Genomic DNA, 18,892 nt, shown 5'->3' with positions numbered 1-18,892 from the left:
GGTATTAAAAAACCTACATATTGGAAACAGTATATGCTATTCAGGTGACAGGTGCATTAAAATCTCACACTTCACCATTATATAATTCATCCATGTAACCAAAAGCTACTGTACTCCTAAAATTATTGAAATAAAAATTTTAAAGTATCAAGTCAAATGGTTATAAATTTAAAATGTTAAATATAATCCCCATATTAACAACAAAAATCCAAAAACACATGCAAAAGAAAATGAGAATAAAAAATGATTCATTGTGGAAAAAAAAGTCAGTGAAACACAATGAAGATGCTAATGAAGGAAATGAGAGGGAAATGGCTTAAAACATACTGAAAACAAATATAATAATGGCAAAAGCAAGTTCTACCTTAACAGTAATTATATTAAGTATAAATGGATTAAACCTCCAATCTAAAGACAGAGATTGGCAAGATCATTAGAATACACATATACATACATGATCCAATTATATGCTATGTATAAGAGACTCATTTTAGATGCAAATATTGAAAGTGAAGGGATGGAAAAAGATATCCTATGCAAATAATAACAAAAAAATCTGGCATGGCTACACTAATAACAAACAAATTAGACTTTAAGCCAAGAGCTTTAAAATGAAGATGGGCAGTACATACTATAAAAGGGTCAATGAATCAAGAAGATATAACAATTAAAAACATATACATAATAACAGAGTCCAAAAATATCTGAACCAAACACTGACACAATTGAAGGGAGAAATAGATAAATCTATAATAGTTGGAGATATACTCTTCTTTTTAATAACAGACACAAAAAGCAGAGAGGAGAGCAGTAAGTAAATATTTGACTTGAACAACACTGTAGACCAACTAGACCTAACAGTTATATACAGAAAACTCCATCCAACATCAGCAAAATACACAATTTTTTTCTAGTGCACATAAAACATTCTGTAGGAAAGACCATATGTAGGACACACAAAAAATCTTAATAAATATTAAGAAATTAAAATGAATATAAATTACCTTTTATAATCTCAATTTTTAAAAACTAGAAATTATAGATGAAAAATTTAAATTCACAAATGTTTAATTTAAACAACATGCTCTTAAACTACCAATGATTCCCACAAGAAATCACAAGGTAAATTAGAAAATATCTTCAGACAAATGAAAAAAAAAATACAAATTTACCTAAAACATATAAGATGCAGTGAAAGCTGTGAAAAATGAAATTTAGAGCTGTAGACACACATTAAAAAGAAAATCTCAAATAAACAACCAATTTTATGCCTTAAAAAACTAGAATAAGGACAAACTAAACCCAAAGCCAGCAGAAAAATTAATAAAGGTCAGATCAGAGATTAATGAAGTAAATAGAAAAATAGGAAAAGTTCATGAAATCAAGAATTGGTTCTTTGAAAAGACTGACAAAACTGACAGACATTTAGCTAGATTGAATAAAAGACAGAGAAGATTCAACTAAAATCAGAAATGAAAAAGGAAACATTGTAATTTTATAAACTAAAAAGGGACTGGGCACGGTGGCTCAAGTCTGTAATCCCAGCACTTTGGGAGGCCGAGGCGGGTGGATCACAAGGTCAAGAGATCGAGACCATCCTAGTCAACATGGTGAAACCCCGTCTCTACTAAAGATACAAAAAATTAGCTGGACATGGTGGTGCGTGCCTGTAATCCCAGCTACTCAGGAAGCTGAGGCAGGAGAATTGCCTGAACCCAGGGGTTGAAGGTTGCGGTGAGCTGAGATCACGCCATTGCACTCCAGCCTGGGTAACAAGAGTGAAACTCCATCTCAAAAAAAATAAAATAAATAAACTAAAAAGGATTATAAGAAAATATAATGCACAACTGTAAAACAAAAATTGGATTACCTCGGTGACATGGACAAATGCATAGAAACACCAACCTACCAAGATTGAACAATAGAGGAAGTGGAGCAAGATGGCTAAATTGAAGCTTCCACCAATAGTCCTCTCCACATCAACACCAAATTTAACAACTACCTGCACAAATAAAGGACCTTCACAAGAACCAAAATAGCTTAGGTACCATCTTCGTCACAGTAAGGAAGAGCACCAAGTGCTTTCTTGAGGTCTCCAATTCCAGACCTTTGCTCTTGGATGGCATTTCTGGACATCCAAGAGCAAAGGGATGGAGGGGAGTCTGCTGCCCTGAAGGGTGAATCCCAGGCCTGGCAGCATTCACTGAAAGATGTCTGATGAGTCCCTGGTCCTTAAATAAACATAGGCAACACCCTGGCAATATTCCCCATGGGCTTGTGGTGGTGGTGGAGAGACTCCTTTGCCTGTAAAAAAAAAAAAAAAAAAAAAAGAAAGAAAGAAAGAAAGAAGGGAGGAAGGAAAAAGAAAGGAAAGGGAAAGGGAAAGGGAAGGGAAAAGGAAAGGAAAAGGAAATAAGGACTTTGTCTTGAAGCTTCAGTGCCAGCAGTATCACAGTAAAATAAAGAACCAGGTAGATTTCTACAATTTCTGACTCCAGGCCCTCGCTCTGAGACAGCATCTCTGGACCCATCCAGGGCTCAGAAGAAATTGTTGGCCTGAAGGGAAGAACACAAGACTGGCTAGATTCATGGCCTGTGGATTGTGGAGCCCTAGGGCCTTCAGTAAACATAGGCTGTAGCCAGATAGTGGTTACAGCAAGCCTGGGGCAAGACCTAGTACTGTACTGGCTTCAGGTCCAACCCAGGTCCAACAGTCCCAGTGGTGCGGCCACAGAGGTGTTTATGTCACCTCTCCCCAAGCTCCAAGCAGCTCACCACAGACAAAGATACTCCAATTGCTTGGGAGAGAGTAAGGGAAGAGAACAAGAGTTTCTGCCCAGAAATAAAGAGAATTGTTCTGGTTCTTACCCAAGACCAACAACATGGTACTTCTACAACTCTACAAGAATCAGAGCATCACTGAACTTGCAGTTTAGTAATGCAGATACGGTCACAGTATCTGCATTACTAAAAACTTGAATCACAGCACTTAAATCCTTTCAAATATCTTTAAAGCCTTTGCTACAAGAATGAGTACAAGCAAGCCCAGATGATGAAAAGTATAATAAATATCAAACTCTTCAATGGCCAGACACTGATGAACATCCATCCACAAGCATCAACACCATCCAAGAAAAACACTACCTTACCAAATGAACTAAATAAGGCAACAGGGGACAATCCCAGAGAGACAAAAATATGTGACTTTTCAGACAAAGCATTCAAAATAGCTCTCTTAAGAAAACTCAAAGAAATTCAAGATAACACAGAGAAAGAATTCAGAATCTTATCAGATCAATTTAACGAACAAGTTGAAATAACTAAAAATAATCAAGTAGAAATTCTAGAATAAAAAATGCAATTAACATGCTGAATAATCCTTCAGAGTCCTTAATAGCAGAACTGATCAGGCTAAGAATTAGTGAGTTTCAACATGGGATATTTGAAAATACACAGTCGGAGGAGAAAACAGAATAAAAAACAATGGAGCATGCCTACAAGATCTATAAATGAGGGAAAATGTAAGAGTTATGATCTGCAAAGGCCATAAAATGGCAAATTTAAGAGTAATTGGCCTCAAAGAGGAGGTAGAAAGAGAGAGATAGGGGTAAAAAGTTTATTCAAAGAGATAATAACAGAGAACTTCCCAAACCTAGAGAAAGACATCAAAATTTAAGAATAAGAATATTATAGAAGCAGATTTAACCCAAAGAAGACTACCTCAAGGCATTTAATAATCAAACTTCCAAAGGTCAAGGATAAAGAAAGTATCCTAAAAGCAGCAAAAGAAAAAAAAAGCAAATAACATACAATGGAGCCACCATATATCTGGCAGCAGACTTTTCAGTGGAAATCTTACAGGGCTGGAGAGAGTAATATGAAATATTTAAAGAGCTGAAGGAAAAAGACTTTTACCCTAGAATATTATATCTGGCAAAGTATGCTTTAAGCATAAAGGAAAAATAAAGACCTTCCCAGATAAACAAAAGCTGAAGTATTTTCTCAACACCAGAACTATCTTACAAGAAATGCTACAGAGAGTTCTTCAATCTGAGAGAAAAGTACATTAATGAACAATAAGAAATCATTTGATGGTATAAAACTCACAGGAAGTAGCAGATAGAAAAACACAGAATAGCATAACAATGTAATTGTGATATGTAAAACAGAAAGACTAACTAATGAACCAATTAAAAATAAATAGAACTACAACTTTCCAAGACATAGTAATAAAAAATAAAAAATCAGCAGTAGTACTATACTTATATCAAACAAAATACATTTCAAGAATAATACTGTAAGAAGAGAAAAAGAAGGGCATTATATAATGATAAAGGGGTAAATCCAGCAAGAGAATATAACAATTATATATTCACTCAAAACTAGAGCACAAAGGTATATAAAGCAAATATTATTAGAGCTAAAGAAAGACATAGACCCAAATACACTAACAGCTGGAGACTTCAACACCTTACTTTTAACATTAGACAGATCATCCAGACAGAAAATCAACAAAGAAGGCTCATAATTAATCTACACTATAAACCAAATAGATATTTACAGAACATTTCTTCCAATGGCACCAGAATATAAATTTTTCTCCTCAGCACATAGATTATTCTCAAACATAGACCATATGTTAGGCCACAAAACAAGTCTTAGAACATTCAAAATAATGAAATGGCTCAGATTTGGATGCAGCCCAGGTGTCCAGCAACAGATGAATGAATAAAGAAAGTGTGGTACATATCCACAGTGGAGTACTATTCAGCCATAGAAAGAATGAGATCCTGTTTATGTGCAACAACATAGATGGAACTGAAAGACATTATGTTATGTGAAATAAGTCAGGCACAGAAAGACAAACATTGCATGTTTTCACTTCTTTGTGGGGGCTAAAAATTAAAGCAATTGAACTCATGGAGATTGAGAGTAGAAGGATGATTAACCAGAGGCTGCTAAGCACAGTGGGGGCTTGTGGAGGAAATTAGGATGAGTACACAAAAACAGAGAGAATGAATAAGATCTAGTATTTGATAGCACAACAGGGTGACTAGAGTCAATAACAATTTAATTGTACATTTTAAAATAACTAAGAAAGTAGAATTGTATTGTTGGTATACAAAGGATAAATGCTTGAGTTGATGGACACCCCATTCACCCTACTGTGATTATTATGCATTATATGCCAGTATCAAAATATCTGATATTCCCACATAAATATATACACCAACTATATATCCAGAAAAAAATTATAAACTAAAAATTCTAGAAAGAAAATCTAAACAGACCTGTAACTCATAAGAACATTGAACCAGTAGTCATAAAATTTCCAACAAAGGAATGTCTAGGACCAGATGGCCCCACTGATGAATTCTATCAAATATTTAAAGAAGAATTAACACCAATCCTCCTCACATGCTTCCAAAACATAAAAGAATAGGGAAATCTTCCAAAATAAGACCAATGTTACTCTGATACAAGAACCCAGAAAAATACATTATTTTTACAAACATACAGAGCAATATCTTTATGAATACAAATGCAAAACTTCTCAATAAATACCCAAAAAATTGATTTAATGGCATATTAAAAGAATCATACACAAGACCATGTAGGGTTTATCCCAGAAATAGAAGTGTGGTTCAAACTAAGAAAACCAATCAGTATAATACACCACATTAATACAACAATGGACAAAAAACACGTGATCACCTCAATTGTTGCAAAAAAATGCATGTGACAAAATGTGATACCATTTTGTGATTTAAAAAACACTCTTACAAAACTATGAACAGAAGAAAACTTCTACAACATGATAAAGCATATTTATGAAAACCCATACCTAACGTACCTGCATTAGTTTATTTTCTATTACTATAACTGAATACCTAGGACCGGATAATTTGCAAAGAAAAGAAATTTATTTCTTACAGTTTGGAAGGCTGGGATTTCAAAGTTGAAGGGCCACGTCAGAGGAGTACTTCCTTGCTGGTGGGGACTCTGTGAAGAGTGCTGAGGCCATTCTGGGTATCACATGGCAAAGAGGCTCACAAGACACAGACAAACTGGCTTTTATAAAAGACCCATTCTCTTGATAACCCATTCATCTATGAATGGATTGATTTATTCATGTGGCAAGACTTTCATGACCCACTCACATTGCAAAGGTCCCACCTCTTAACACTGCTACAATGGGGACCAAGTTTCTAGCACATTAACTTTTAGGGTATACATTTCAACCATAGCAAAATCCAATTTTCCTCTTAAGATAAGAAAAAAATGAGGAAGTCTGCTTTCACCACTGTTATTCAACATTGTACTAAAAGATCCAGCGAGATAAATTAGAAAATAAAAAGAAACAAAGGGCATACGAATTGTACAAGAAGAAGTAAAAATGTCTTTAGTCACAGATGATTCATATACATAAAACATTTCAAAGGTTCCACACAAAAATATTAGAGTTAAAATATAAATTCAGCAATTACAGAATATAAATCAGTATGTGCTTTCATTCATGTACGAGAAACAATCCCTGGTGCAACAATGTTGGGAGTTAGGCTCTTTAAGACATAATTAGGTCATGAGGGCATCATCCTCATGAACAGATTAATGCCACTATTTTAGGAGGGGGTTAATTATCACAAAGTAAATTCCTGAGCTTGTCCCCCTTCCTTTCTGTTGCTCTCTCAACCTTCTGCCTTCTGTCATGGGATGATGCAGCAAGAAGGCTGCAGCAAGAGCCAGGTCCCGTGACCTTGGACTCCCCAGCCTTCAGGAGTGTAAAACATAAATTTTTCTGTATATTAGCCAGTCCATGGTATTCTGTTACAGCAACCCAAAATGGAAGAAAATTCAGGGAATGAGAGTTATTGTTTAACAAGTTTCCTTTTGGGGTGATGAAAAGTTGTGAAAACAGATGTCAGTGATGGTTGCACAATATTATGAATGTAATTAATGTCACAGAATTGTATATTTAAAGATGGTTAAAATGATAAATGTTAGGTTATATACACTTTACATTTTGAAATTTTTAAGTTGATTAATTCATTTCAACTTAACTGCTGGGATAAAAGAAAATGTCCTGAGATCAGGAGGACTCAAGATGGCGCTGTGAGAACAACCCAGGATTGGAGCTCGCGTTGAATCCACAAACGGTGAGTCAGAGCTGCATTTCCAGACTGATCTTTGTTGCCCACAGAACGGGGAAACTCCCAAGTATAAAAAAGACACGGGACGCCAGGCAGTAGGTCTGCCTGGTGAAGCCGGCAGCCGGGGCGGCGGCGGCCGGCCTTACCCAGCAATCATCACAGGGCGTGCTTGTCCGGGTGCCCTGTTGAACCGGCAACCTGAGACTTGAGAGGGCTGGACTTGAGACTGAACGAGACTTGGACAGTAGGCCAACCCAGGGGATTGCAGGAACAGATCGTTTGGGATACCCAGTGGGATGAACAAAACCGCGATTTCAAACTATCCCGAGCAGACGGTCCCAGATGCTCTGTGGGGGAGGGGTGTCCACCACAACCGAGGCAACCTGCCTCAACTGAGATACACGCCCACTGCTGATGCAGCCAGCCATTGCCGAGGCAACCCGCCCCAACTGAGATACACGCCCACTGCTGACGCAGCCTGCCGTTGCCGAGGAAACCCGTCCCTACTGAGATACACGCCCACTGCTGACGCAGCCTGCCGTTGCTGAGGCAACACGCTACAACGAAGAGACTCCGCCACAGGGCGTGGCGGAGACCACAGCAGAGCCTGCAGGAACAGGGCGAATCACACAACAGCAGGGCGGAGCCTCGACAGCCAAACAGTGGCTAGTCTGCTTTCTAACTGGGCAGGACACCTCATCGAACATCCAAAAATAAAGCCCAAACCCCCCAACACAGAGCATTTGAGAAAGAAAAAAGGGGGGGGTTTTAATGAGCTCTGTTGCAGCAGAATCAAACATAGCAGCCTAACAGCCCTGAATGAACAACAGAGCGCATAGCTCAGCAATTAAGCCCCTATAAAGTACAAACTGTCTCCTCAAGCAGCTCCCTGACCCCTCTATATCCAAAAGACTGACATTAGGCAGACATCATCCTGGGACAAAGATAGCAGAAAAAGAAACTGGTTGCATCCCTTGCTGTGCCACAGCTGCTAGAGGTGCACCCCAGACAAGCAGGGTCTGGAGCGGACCTCAGCAGTCGTACAGCGAAGGGGCTAGACTGGTAGAAGGAAAACCAAGCAACAGAAATACTTCATCATCAACATTCTGGGTGTCCACTCAGAGACCCAATCGAAAAGTCAGCAACTACGCAGACGACAAGTGGACAAATCCACAAAGATTGGAAGAAACCAACGCAAAAATGAGGAAAACACCCGAAACCAGAACACCTCGCCTCCTAGAAAGGACCAAAACTCCTCACCAGCAAGGGAACAAAGCTGGACGGAGAATGACTGTGACGAAATGACGAAATTAGACTTCAGAAGATGGATAATGAGAAACTTTTGTGAGCTAAAAGATCATGTATTAAATCAATGCAAAGAAACCAAGAACCTTGAAAAAAGATTTGAAAAAAGATTCGAGGAAATGATAACAAGAATGGATAACTTAGAGAGGAATATGAATGAATTAAAGGAGCTGAAAAACACAATACGAGAACTTCGCGAAGCATGCACAAGTTTCAATAGCCGAATTGACCAAGCAGAAGAAAGAATATCTGAAGTCGAAGACCAACTCAATGAAATAAAACGAGAAACCAAGATCAGAGAAAAAAGCGCAAAAAGGAATGAACAAAGTCTCCAAGAAACGTGGGACTATGTGAAAAGACCTAACCTACGTTTGATAGGTGTACCAGAAGGGGACGAAGAGAATGAATCCAAGCTGGAAAATACTCTTCAGGACATCATTCAGGAAAATTTCCCCCACTTAGCAAGACAGGCCAACACTCAAATGCAGGAAATACAGAGAACACCACAAAGATATTCCGCAAGAAGAGCAACCCCAAGGCACATAATCGTCAGATTCAACAGGGTTGAAATAAAGGAGAGAATACTAAGGGCAGACAGAGAGAAAGGTCGGGTCACCCACAAAGGGAAGCCCATCAGACTCACAGCAGATCTCTCAGCAGAAACACTATAAGCCAGAAGAGAGTGGGGGCCAATATTCAACATTCTTAAAGAAAAGAACTTTCAACCCAGAATTTCATATCCAGCCAAACTGAGCTTCAGAAGTGAAGGAAAAATAAAATAAAATCCTTTGCGAACAAGCAAGTACTCAGAGATTTTGTCACCACCAGGCCTGCTTTACAAGAGCTCCTAAAAGAGACACTACACATAGAAAGGATCAACCAGTACCAGCCATTCCAAAATCACACTGAATGCTAAAGAGCATCAACATAATGAAGAATCTACAAAAACTAACAGGCAAAACAGCCACTTAGCATCAAAATGGCAGTATCAAATTCACACATAACAATATTAACCCTAAATGTAAATGGACTAAATGCACCAATCAAAAGACACAGACTGGCAAATTGGATAAAAATCCAAAACCCATCAGTGTGCTGTATCCAGGAAACCCATCTCACATGCAAGGATACACATAGGCTCAAAATAAAGGGATGGAGGAAGATTTACCAAGCAAATGGAGAGCAAAAAAAAGCAGGAGTTGCAATTCACATCTCTGATAAAATAGAATTTAAAGCAACAAAGATCAAAAGAGACAAAGAAGGATTCATCCCGGGGATGCAAGGCTGGTTCAACATACGCAAGTCTATCAACGTAATTCACCACATAAACAGAACCAAAAACAAAAACCACATGATTATCTCAATTGACGCAGAGAAGGCATTTGACAAAATTCAACAGCCCTTTATGCTAAAAACCCTCAATAAACTCGGTATCGATGGAACGTATCTCAAAGTAATAAAAGCTATTTATGACAAACCAACAGCCAATATCATACTGAATGGGCAAAAACTGGAAGCATTCCCTTTAAAATCTGGCACTAGACAAGGATGCCCTCTCTCACCACTCCTATTCAATATAGTACTGGAAGTTCTAGCCAGAGCAATCAGGAAGAAAAAGAAATAAAGGGTATTCAAATAGGAAAGGTGGAAGCCAAATTGTCTCTATTTGCTGACGACATGATAGTATACCTAGAAGGCCCCATTGCCTCAGTCCAAAAACTCCTGAAACTGATAAGCAACTTCAGCAAAGTCTCAGGATATAAAATCAATGTGCAAAATCACAAGCATTCGTCTACACCAATAACAGACTTAAAGAAAGCCAAATCAAGAGCGAACTGCCATTCGCAATTGCTACAAAAAGAATAAAATACCTTGGAATACAACTCACAAGGAACGTAAGAGACCTCTTCAAGGAGAACTACAAACCACTGCTCAACGAAATCAGAGAGGACACAAACAGATGGAGAAACATTCCATGTTCATGGTTAGGAAGAATTAATATCGTGAAAATGGCTATACTGCCCAAAGTAATTTACAGGATCAATGCTATCCCCATCAAGCTACCATTGACTTTCTTCACAGAACTGGAAAAAACCACCATGAACTTCATATGAAACCAAAAGAGAGCCCGCATAGCCAAGTCAATTCTAAGCAAAAAGAACACAGCGGGGGGCATCACACTACCGGATTTCAAACTATACTACAAGGCTACAGTAATCAAAACAGCATGGTACTGGTACCAAAACAGAGATATAGACCAATGGAACAAAACAGAGGCACCGGAGGCAACACAACATACATACAACTATACAATCTTTGATAAACCTGACAAAAACAAGCAATGGGGCAAGGATTCCATGTTTAACAAATGGTGTTGGGAAAACTGGCTAGCCATGTGCAGAAAGCAGAAACTGGACCCCTTCCTGATACCTTACACCAAAATTAACTCCAGATGGATTAAAGACTTAAACATAAGACCTGGCACCATAAAAACCCTAGAAGGAAATCTAGGCAAAACTATCCAGGACATAGGAGTAGGCAAGGACTTCATGAACAAAACACCAAAAGCATTGGCAACAAAAGCCAAAATAGACAAATGGGACCTAATCAAACTCCACAGCTTCTGCACGGCAAAAGAAACAGTAACTAGAGTGGATCGGCAACCAACAGAATGGGAAAAAATTTTCGCAGTCTACCCATCTGACAAAGGGCTGATATCCAGAATTTACAAAGAACTCAAACAGATTTACAGGAAAAAAACAAACAAGCCCATTCAAAAGTGGGCAAAGGATATGAACAGATACTTTACGAAAGAAGACATATATGAGGCCAACAATCATATGAAAAAATGCTCATCGTCACTGGTCATCAGAGAGATGCAAATCAAAACCACATTGAGATACCATCTCACGCCAGTTAGAATGGTGATCATTAAAAAATCTGGGGACAACAGATGCTGGAGAGGATGTGGAGAAAAAGGAACACTTTTACACTGTTGGTGGGAGTGTAAATTAGTTCAACCATTGTGGAAGACAGTGTGGCGATTCCTCAAGGCCTTAGAAATAGAAATTCCATTTGACCCAGCAATCCCATTACTGGGTATATATCCAAAAGACTATAAATCGTTCTACTATAAGGACACATGTACACGAATGTTCATTGCAGCACTGTTTACAATAGCAAAGACCTGGAATCAACCCAAATGCCCATCAATAATAGACTGGATTGGAAAAATGTGGCGCATACACACCATGGAATATTATGCAGCAATCAGAAATGATGAGTTTGTGTCATTTGTAGGGACATGGATGAATCTGGAGAACATCATCCTCAGCAAACTGACACAAGAACAGAAAATGAAACACCGCATATTCTCACTCATAGGTGGGTGATGAAAAATGAGAACACATGGACACAGAAAGGGGAGTACTAAACACTGGGGTCGATTGGGGGGAAAAGGGGAGGGCCAGTGGGAGGGGGAGGTGGGGAGGGATAGCCTGGGGAGAAATGCCAAATGTGGGTGAAGGGGAGAAGAAAAGCAAAGCACACTGCCATGTGTGTACCTACGCAACTGTCTTGCATGCTCTGCTCATGTACCCCAAAACCTATAATCCAATAAAAAATAAAAATTAAAAATAAAATAAATATATTCAGATCATTAAAAAAAAAAAAAGAAAATGTCCTTAGATAGTAAGAAATATTTAGCTCAGATAATGGCTCATCACAGATGATACAGTTAGAGGCATTCCCACTTCAAAGCACAATAGAAAAGTGCATCCTATACCACAGCCATTTAATTTTGTTTTAAAAGTTTAGGACAATGCAATAAAATATGGACTGGATACTAACATTATATATGGTGGAAAGAAAGAACAAATTTATATTTGCTTTTAACCATATATCAAACACCTAAATAACCTAGTAAAAATATTACGTATAAAGAAATCATCTTTTTTTCCTGCTATGCTCAAATTAATTTTGGGTGTCATATTAAGAATTCATAGGGACTCCATGTTTGGGTCCCCTTCCACAAACACTCTCGTGGAAGCCATCTTTCTCTCTCCTGGATTTCCCCTCTGGAGTCCCCTTCCACACTCTCATGTGGAAGCCTGTCTTCCCTCCTAAACTCCATCTCTCTCTATTTCCTTCCACTCAGTGTGGAAGCTGCTTTTCTTTTATGGATTCCATCTTTCTAGATTCTCTCACTCAGTGTGAGAGTTAGCTGTTTCTCTCTTCTTCTCCTCTTTCTCAAAAAATAAAAATAATAAAATTTTTAAAAAGTTTATAATGTCACATACTATTATTTGCTTGAAATAAAGCTATCACTTCCCCTTTACACAGATCTTAGTTAAAATAGACTCTCTGAGTAATACAATGATAACTCACCAAGTTAATTTTATTTTTTTGAGATGCAGACTTGCTCTTTTGCCCAGGCTGTAATGCAGTGGCGTGATCTCAGCTTACTGCAACCATCGCCTCATGGGTTCAAGCAATTCTCCTGCCTCAGCCTCCTGTGTAGCTGGGATTACAGGTGCGTGCCACCACACCTGGATAATTTTTGTATTTTTAGTAAAGACAGGATTTCACCATGTTGGTCAGGCTGGTCTCGAACTCCTGACTTTGCAATCCACTCACCTCGACCTTTCAAAGTGCTGGGATTATAGGCATGAGCCACTGCACCTGGCCCACCAACTTAATTTTTACATGATTGTCATTTTATTTGTATGCTATCCAGTGACTGTAACAAGTTGTTTGTATATTTAATAATGTTCTCCCCTCATTTATTTATAATTATATCATGGGAACACATATTCATTCACATTTTCATCTTCCAAATCAGAATCTTTTTACCTTGAGATTTTTCTGCTGCTTGGTAAGTTTGTTTTTCAGTCTTCTGTTGTAATTGTTCTTCTGAAACATCTGCCTTAATAACAAAAGTTGTAATATGTAATTAGAAATGTTATATGTTTATATATATATATATTATATATATACTCGTGTTTAATTACCTGCTTTGAGAAAAAGAGTTAGCTTTTTGCTCTCATCTACAATGTCACTGCAGAAACATTTTATTTTTCTTTATTTCCAGAATGCATCAAATTAAAAAGTCAGAATGATTAATGGACCTGAGAGGCAATTGGGAACACTAAACAGCAAGGAGGGTGCTCAAGCAATATTGTCCTTTTCCCTCGCAAATAGTTCTAACCAAATAATGTTAATAATTATTGATTCTTGTTTAGATTTATATTTTAGTCTGTTCTAATCTTCAGAAGAACTAAAATGGCTTACAAGATTGTGATAGGAATACTTTAATAACACCTATGATCAAAATATATTTTGGATACATGTCATGTATGTACAGCCTTTTATCTTTTCTTTTTTTCCAGCATTTTTGCCCTATGAATTTCCTAATTAAATGCTTTTAAACCAAAACAATTCTAAAAATTTTCTAGATCTTGTTTAAAGGTATATAAAATTATTTGAAAAGGAGTATGCTTTTACAATCATCTTATTGTATAAATTTTTTTTGTAGATGAAGCGAAAACTATGAAAATTTTCCTTATCTCAAAATGATATATCTTTTAATTTACCATTAAAACTATAATGTAACCCATAACTTCTTGATCAATATCAAACAATTTTTATAAGTTGACAATATTATTACTTTTCCCAAATATTACTTTCAGCATTCTAAATATAAAGCAGGTTGTGTTATAAGGTAAACTTTTAGTTCTCTTGAAATAAGAAAATATTAATTAACTCATTTAAATGGGTTAGAATTTATTTGGGATATTGAAGGAGCAATATGAAATAAACAGCTTTCAAGTATTTATGTATATCATACCTTTTTACTTTCTGTAAGAACAGGAGGTAAAACGAATGGTGATATCACTGTTTCATTTTTTTGAGCCAATGTTCCAACAGACAGTGAATCCTGAATTTCTTTGCTGGATGATATTGTTGCAAGTGATTTATCATGCGTCTCTGATGGAGATTTATAGGCTAGGTCTTCAGCAACTGAAACTTCATTTGAACTCTCTAAAAAAGTTGATTCATCTTGAGACTTAAGGATCTGTGAAAGATCTGAAACAGCAGGACTAGATCGTTTCTTCTCTGAGCTTTAGAATTATAAAACATCTGGTATTAGATTATGTGAAGACCATTTTCTTTGCAACTGAAGAATCATTTTAATAATATATAAAGATACTAAATAATTATAATTACTCATTAATTTATGGTAATTCCAATATGAAATTGATGCTAGATAACAAGTTGACAATAGTAACATATGTTCTAAGATTTAACATGATATATAATACTAAGGAAATCATGTAAAATAATCCAATATAATCATTATTCAAGGTGATAAGCAACAGAACAAGAAAAATTTACTCAGCCAAAGTAGAATATAGGATGGTTTGGAGATTTACCCATTAGTCACATTTATTCCATTATTTTTCCACAATTTTATTTCAGAATGAAAATTATAATCTCTTCACAGAAGCTTTGACATTAAAAGATCACCACCTTTTACCAGAGTCAATTTCCCAAGCTCTGAGTTACTCTTCTTTAAGGTAAGGGGTATTTACTCTCCACCAATTGCCAAAGGATCAGCTTTCCAGGTTCCAGAACTAGGGTAACCAGATGTCGTTGTTTGCAAGCACAATCCCAGTTTTTGTTTGTTGTTCAAAAATTCTAGTTTAGATAATAATTTAAGTGATCAAACAATAAAAATTTAACAAAGCTTTCCTATCTATGAAATGCAACAGAATTTGATGTGTTTTGTTTTGAACAGCTATTGCTCCAGTTGACATAATTTGCCTAAGGTTTGTTGCAAAATGTTTAAAATAATTTGAATTTTGATCTCACAGAAGTAAAATTTTCAATGTACCTACTGCCACCTATCCTACATTTGTTAGTTTAGAATAAATTTAGAACTCCAAAGTTTGGGTTATAAAAAAAGGGAGTGGAGTGGAGAGGATAGCTCTGAAAATATATATAGTGCTGGTAATTTAAAAAGACATAGAATTTATGACAAACAGACTTTTGTAGTGGCATTATAAAGCAGATTGCGATATTAAAAGTAAAGATAATAGGTGGCTTTCTTTCCTAAATTAAGCATGGTATCTCATCCTCAAACCCGATTTATTAGTTTTATTAGGTATTTGAATTTAAGATGAATGTTCAGTCTAACATTCATGGGGAGACTATTTGTTACAGTTATTCACAAACCACCACCCCTGACACTAATATTACCACATATCTAAAAATAGAAAGCAAAATATTTTTGGAGATTCTGAAGTGGTTATTAGGGGACATCGTTAATCACTTGATTCTACACAAGCAATTATTCTTATAACAATAGAGAAAATATGTGGCAATACAAGAACAGTGACTTAAATGCTAATATACAGTTCATTTATAACCATATTCCCACATTCAGCCATTCCCCAATTCTATTGTCTCCTATAACCCATAAGGAACCAGTGTATAACAAACATGATACTTCTGCTGAAGGGTTTGGGAATAAAAAATACGAGGAGGTTGTGCAAGCAATGCTGTGTTCAAGCTTGTGTCAGTTAAAGAGAAGTGGAAATAGTTTCAAAGCCTTACTGATTAGACAGGGAAGGAGAAGAAGGAAAAGGAGGGAGGAAGAGAAAGAGGTAGATGAGGAGAAGAGGAGGAGTTGAAGGAGGAGGAGGAGAACAGCAATGGTGACTATAGAAGGCAGCCTATAGCCACACAGAAAATAACAATAAAGCAAGTGATTGCATCCTCCCAATTCTTTGGTAAATTGCCCAAAACCACGAAAATACAATTTATAAATCCTACTAACTTTTTGTCATTCACTGTCTGCTTTAGATGAAGATTCTGTGTCTAATAATCATTCCATGTCTAAATACTACCATATAATAGCCTAATCATGAGCATGTATTTTAACAGTTTTTATATAAGCATGTTGACAGCATTCTACATCATGGTCTTCAACATCACTGAAGTGGTATAAAGAGCGCATCTCCTCCTGCTTGCAAAAGCATTTGTTAACTCTGATGATCTGAGCACTGCACCCTTTTCGTACTAAGCAAATAGATGTACAAAGGCACGATCTGTTATGCATATAATCATGGATACTTTATAATTCTTAAATAAGGCAAAACGGAAAATGTCATTGGATGATAACTGCCCAAATTGCCCTCTTTTTTTTTCTTTCCAATACCTTCTTTTTCAGGAACTTTCCTTAAAACCATCCATTTTCTAAAATGTCAACACAATCCCCAACCCATACCCTCTCCTCTTAGGAAAAAAAAAAAAAAACTCTCTCACAAGTATTGATGTTACATTGAATTTTTAATTATCAATGCAAATAAGAGACAAATTAATAATACTAAGAAAATATTATTGATATTCTTATCTGCAATAATACAAGATGTAGAATGCATTCCTATATACGAAACAAAAATATCTAAGACCTATGGTGTGCAATACAGTACAAACTAATACGATTCTAAAAATGAATTTTATAGAAAAATTTCAATATGGGTGCCATAAAAGTCAAAAGTCATCAATATTTTGATAGTTTTAAAAAATTACAATTAACATTGATCAAAATATTCATAGTGACTAGTTCTAGGATTCTCAACTGAAAAGAAAGTCAAAAATTTTTAAAGGTTCAGTAAAAGTCCAAGATAACTAAGAGCCTGGAAAAAATAAAAGGTTAAAATACTTGAAATTATTAACTTAAAGAAAATTGGTTGATGGACTACTTAGAAATAGTTTGTAAATGAATAAATAATTCTTATACTGACAATGTTGCCTAGCTACCTCTAGCCAGCAATGTTATTACTGAAATAATCAGAAATGGAACTTAAACTATAGGGATATTATATAGAACAAAGAAAAACTATTCTTGTACTAGAAAAAAAGAGTTATCAGTTAATGAGAATGACAATGTTATGAATGAATGAATGGCCTCAGTTAATTTCTCCCTTCCCTACTTGGTAGCTTGACTGAGACTTTCAGGTCTTTCATTGATACCTGTAATATTGCAATGTGCTCTGCTTGCTATTCTCCTTATAAGTTTTTCTAAATAAACCTTGTTATGTGTAGCTAGTGGTATATGACTCGTGTATGTTATATGTAGCTTTTGAAAACAGAAAGTTTGGGCTACCACTGAAGTGGAAAATAATTCCATTGGAAGCCTTATACCAGACAAACTACTAAGTTGAAATGGTCAATATCTCAGTGTCCATATCTTGCACAGTCATAAAAACTCAAGAGATAAATTACTTGTTCTCAGTAAGAATGGCCATAGAGATCAGGTAGCCATGGAATTATGGGACACCATAATCTGAGATTAAGTAGGATGTTTCTTTTGGATTTTTCCCATGCACATTTTCCTTTTGCTCATTCTGCTTTACATCCTTTTTATATAATAAATCATGGTCAACATAATGACTATATGATGAGTGCTGTGAGCTCTCCTAGTGAGGAGCGTAGTCCTGGGGAACCCTAACACACAAGGCTACTATTTTTGTACTTTATATTAATACTGTTTTCTGTTTCTTTCTCAGATTACATGATTAATAAGGACATTCTGAATTATTAAACCAAAAACAGGTACACAGCCATATTAGTTGGTTAATTATCTATTGGTAACCTCCATAACAGCTGGCCAAGCACATGGTGAAAAACTGAACTGGCAAGATCATTCCATAATATTGCATACAGGAAGAGTAATAATAAATTATTCTTCAAACAAAATGTAATGCATACAGGGACTCTGCAATACTAGTCTGTTAATACTAGTCTGTTAAGGAAAAAAAAAAAACACTGGACAGGCCGGGCGCAGTGGCTCAAGCCTGTAATCCCAGCACTTTGGGAGGCCGAGGCGGGTGGATCACGAGGGTCAACAGATCGAGATCATCCTGGTCAACATGGTGAAACCCCGTCTCTACTAAAAATATAAAAATTAGCTGGGCATGGTGGCGCGTGCCTGTAATCCCAGGTACTCAGGAGGCTGAGGCAGGAGAATTGCCTGAACCCAGGAGGCGGAGGTTGCAGTGAGCCGAGATCGCGCCATTGCACTCCAGCCTGGGTAACAAGAGCGAAACTCCGTCTCAAAAAAAAAAAAAAAAAAAAACCACTGGACACTCCATAGTGGACTACTGAAACTTAAACAGGTAAATAAAAAGCTCTACTTACTCCAGTCTGTCATTACACAAGCTATAGAATAAATTGCTGCCACTACTGATACATGTATGTAGCTGAAGACTTGGCAACGTATGCCAAGATTAGTAAATATACCTTTAGTAATCTTTCTTGAGAATGTTTTAATTCCTGTTATACATTTTCAGTGTGGGACAAAACTTAGCAAAATGTACACTGCTAGCAATCTCCAGATATTATATCACACTGATGACGGTGATCAACACCAA

The 18,892-nt window shown here is 36.6% G+C and overlaps 1 protein-coding gene across 1 annotated transcript in view; it reads right to left on the bottom strand.

The window, feature by feature from the left end:
- CCDC7 (coiled-coil domain containing 7) overlaps positions 1 to 18,892 on the bottom strand; it is a 467,329-nt gene that overhangs the window by 342,050 nt on the left and 106,387 nt on the right. Inside the window, exons 18-19 of the mRNA XM_078329853.1 lie at positions 14,302 to 14,575; positions 13,308 to 13,380 (exon numbers count right to left, since the gene is read on the bottom strand). Of these exons, the coding sequence (XP_078185979.1) occupies positions 13,308 to 13,380; positions 14,302 to 14,575 (347 nt within the window). The remainder of the gene's footprint in view (positions 1 to 13,307; positions 13,381 to 14,301; positions 14,576 to 18,892) is intronic.

Source organism: Callithrix jacchus, chromosome 7 (assembly GCF_049354715.1).
Source record: "Callithrix jacchus isolate 240 chromosome 7, calJac240_pri, whole genome shotgun sequence".
Taxonomy (NCBI): Eukaryota; Metazoa; Chordata; class Mammalia; order Primates; family Cebidae; genus Callithrix; species Callithrix jacchus.
Note: the sequence above shows the minus strand (reverse complement) of the source record. Positions and strands in the feature narration are given on the sequence as shown.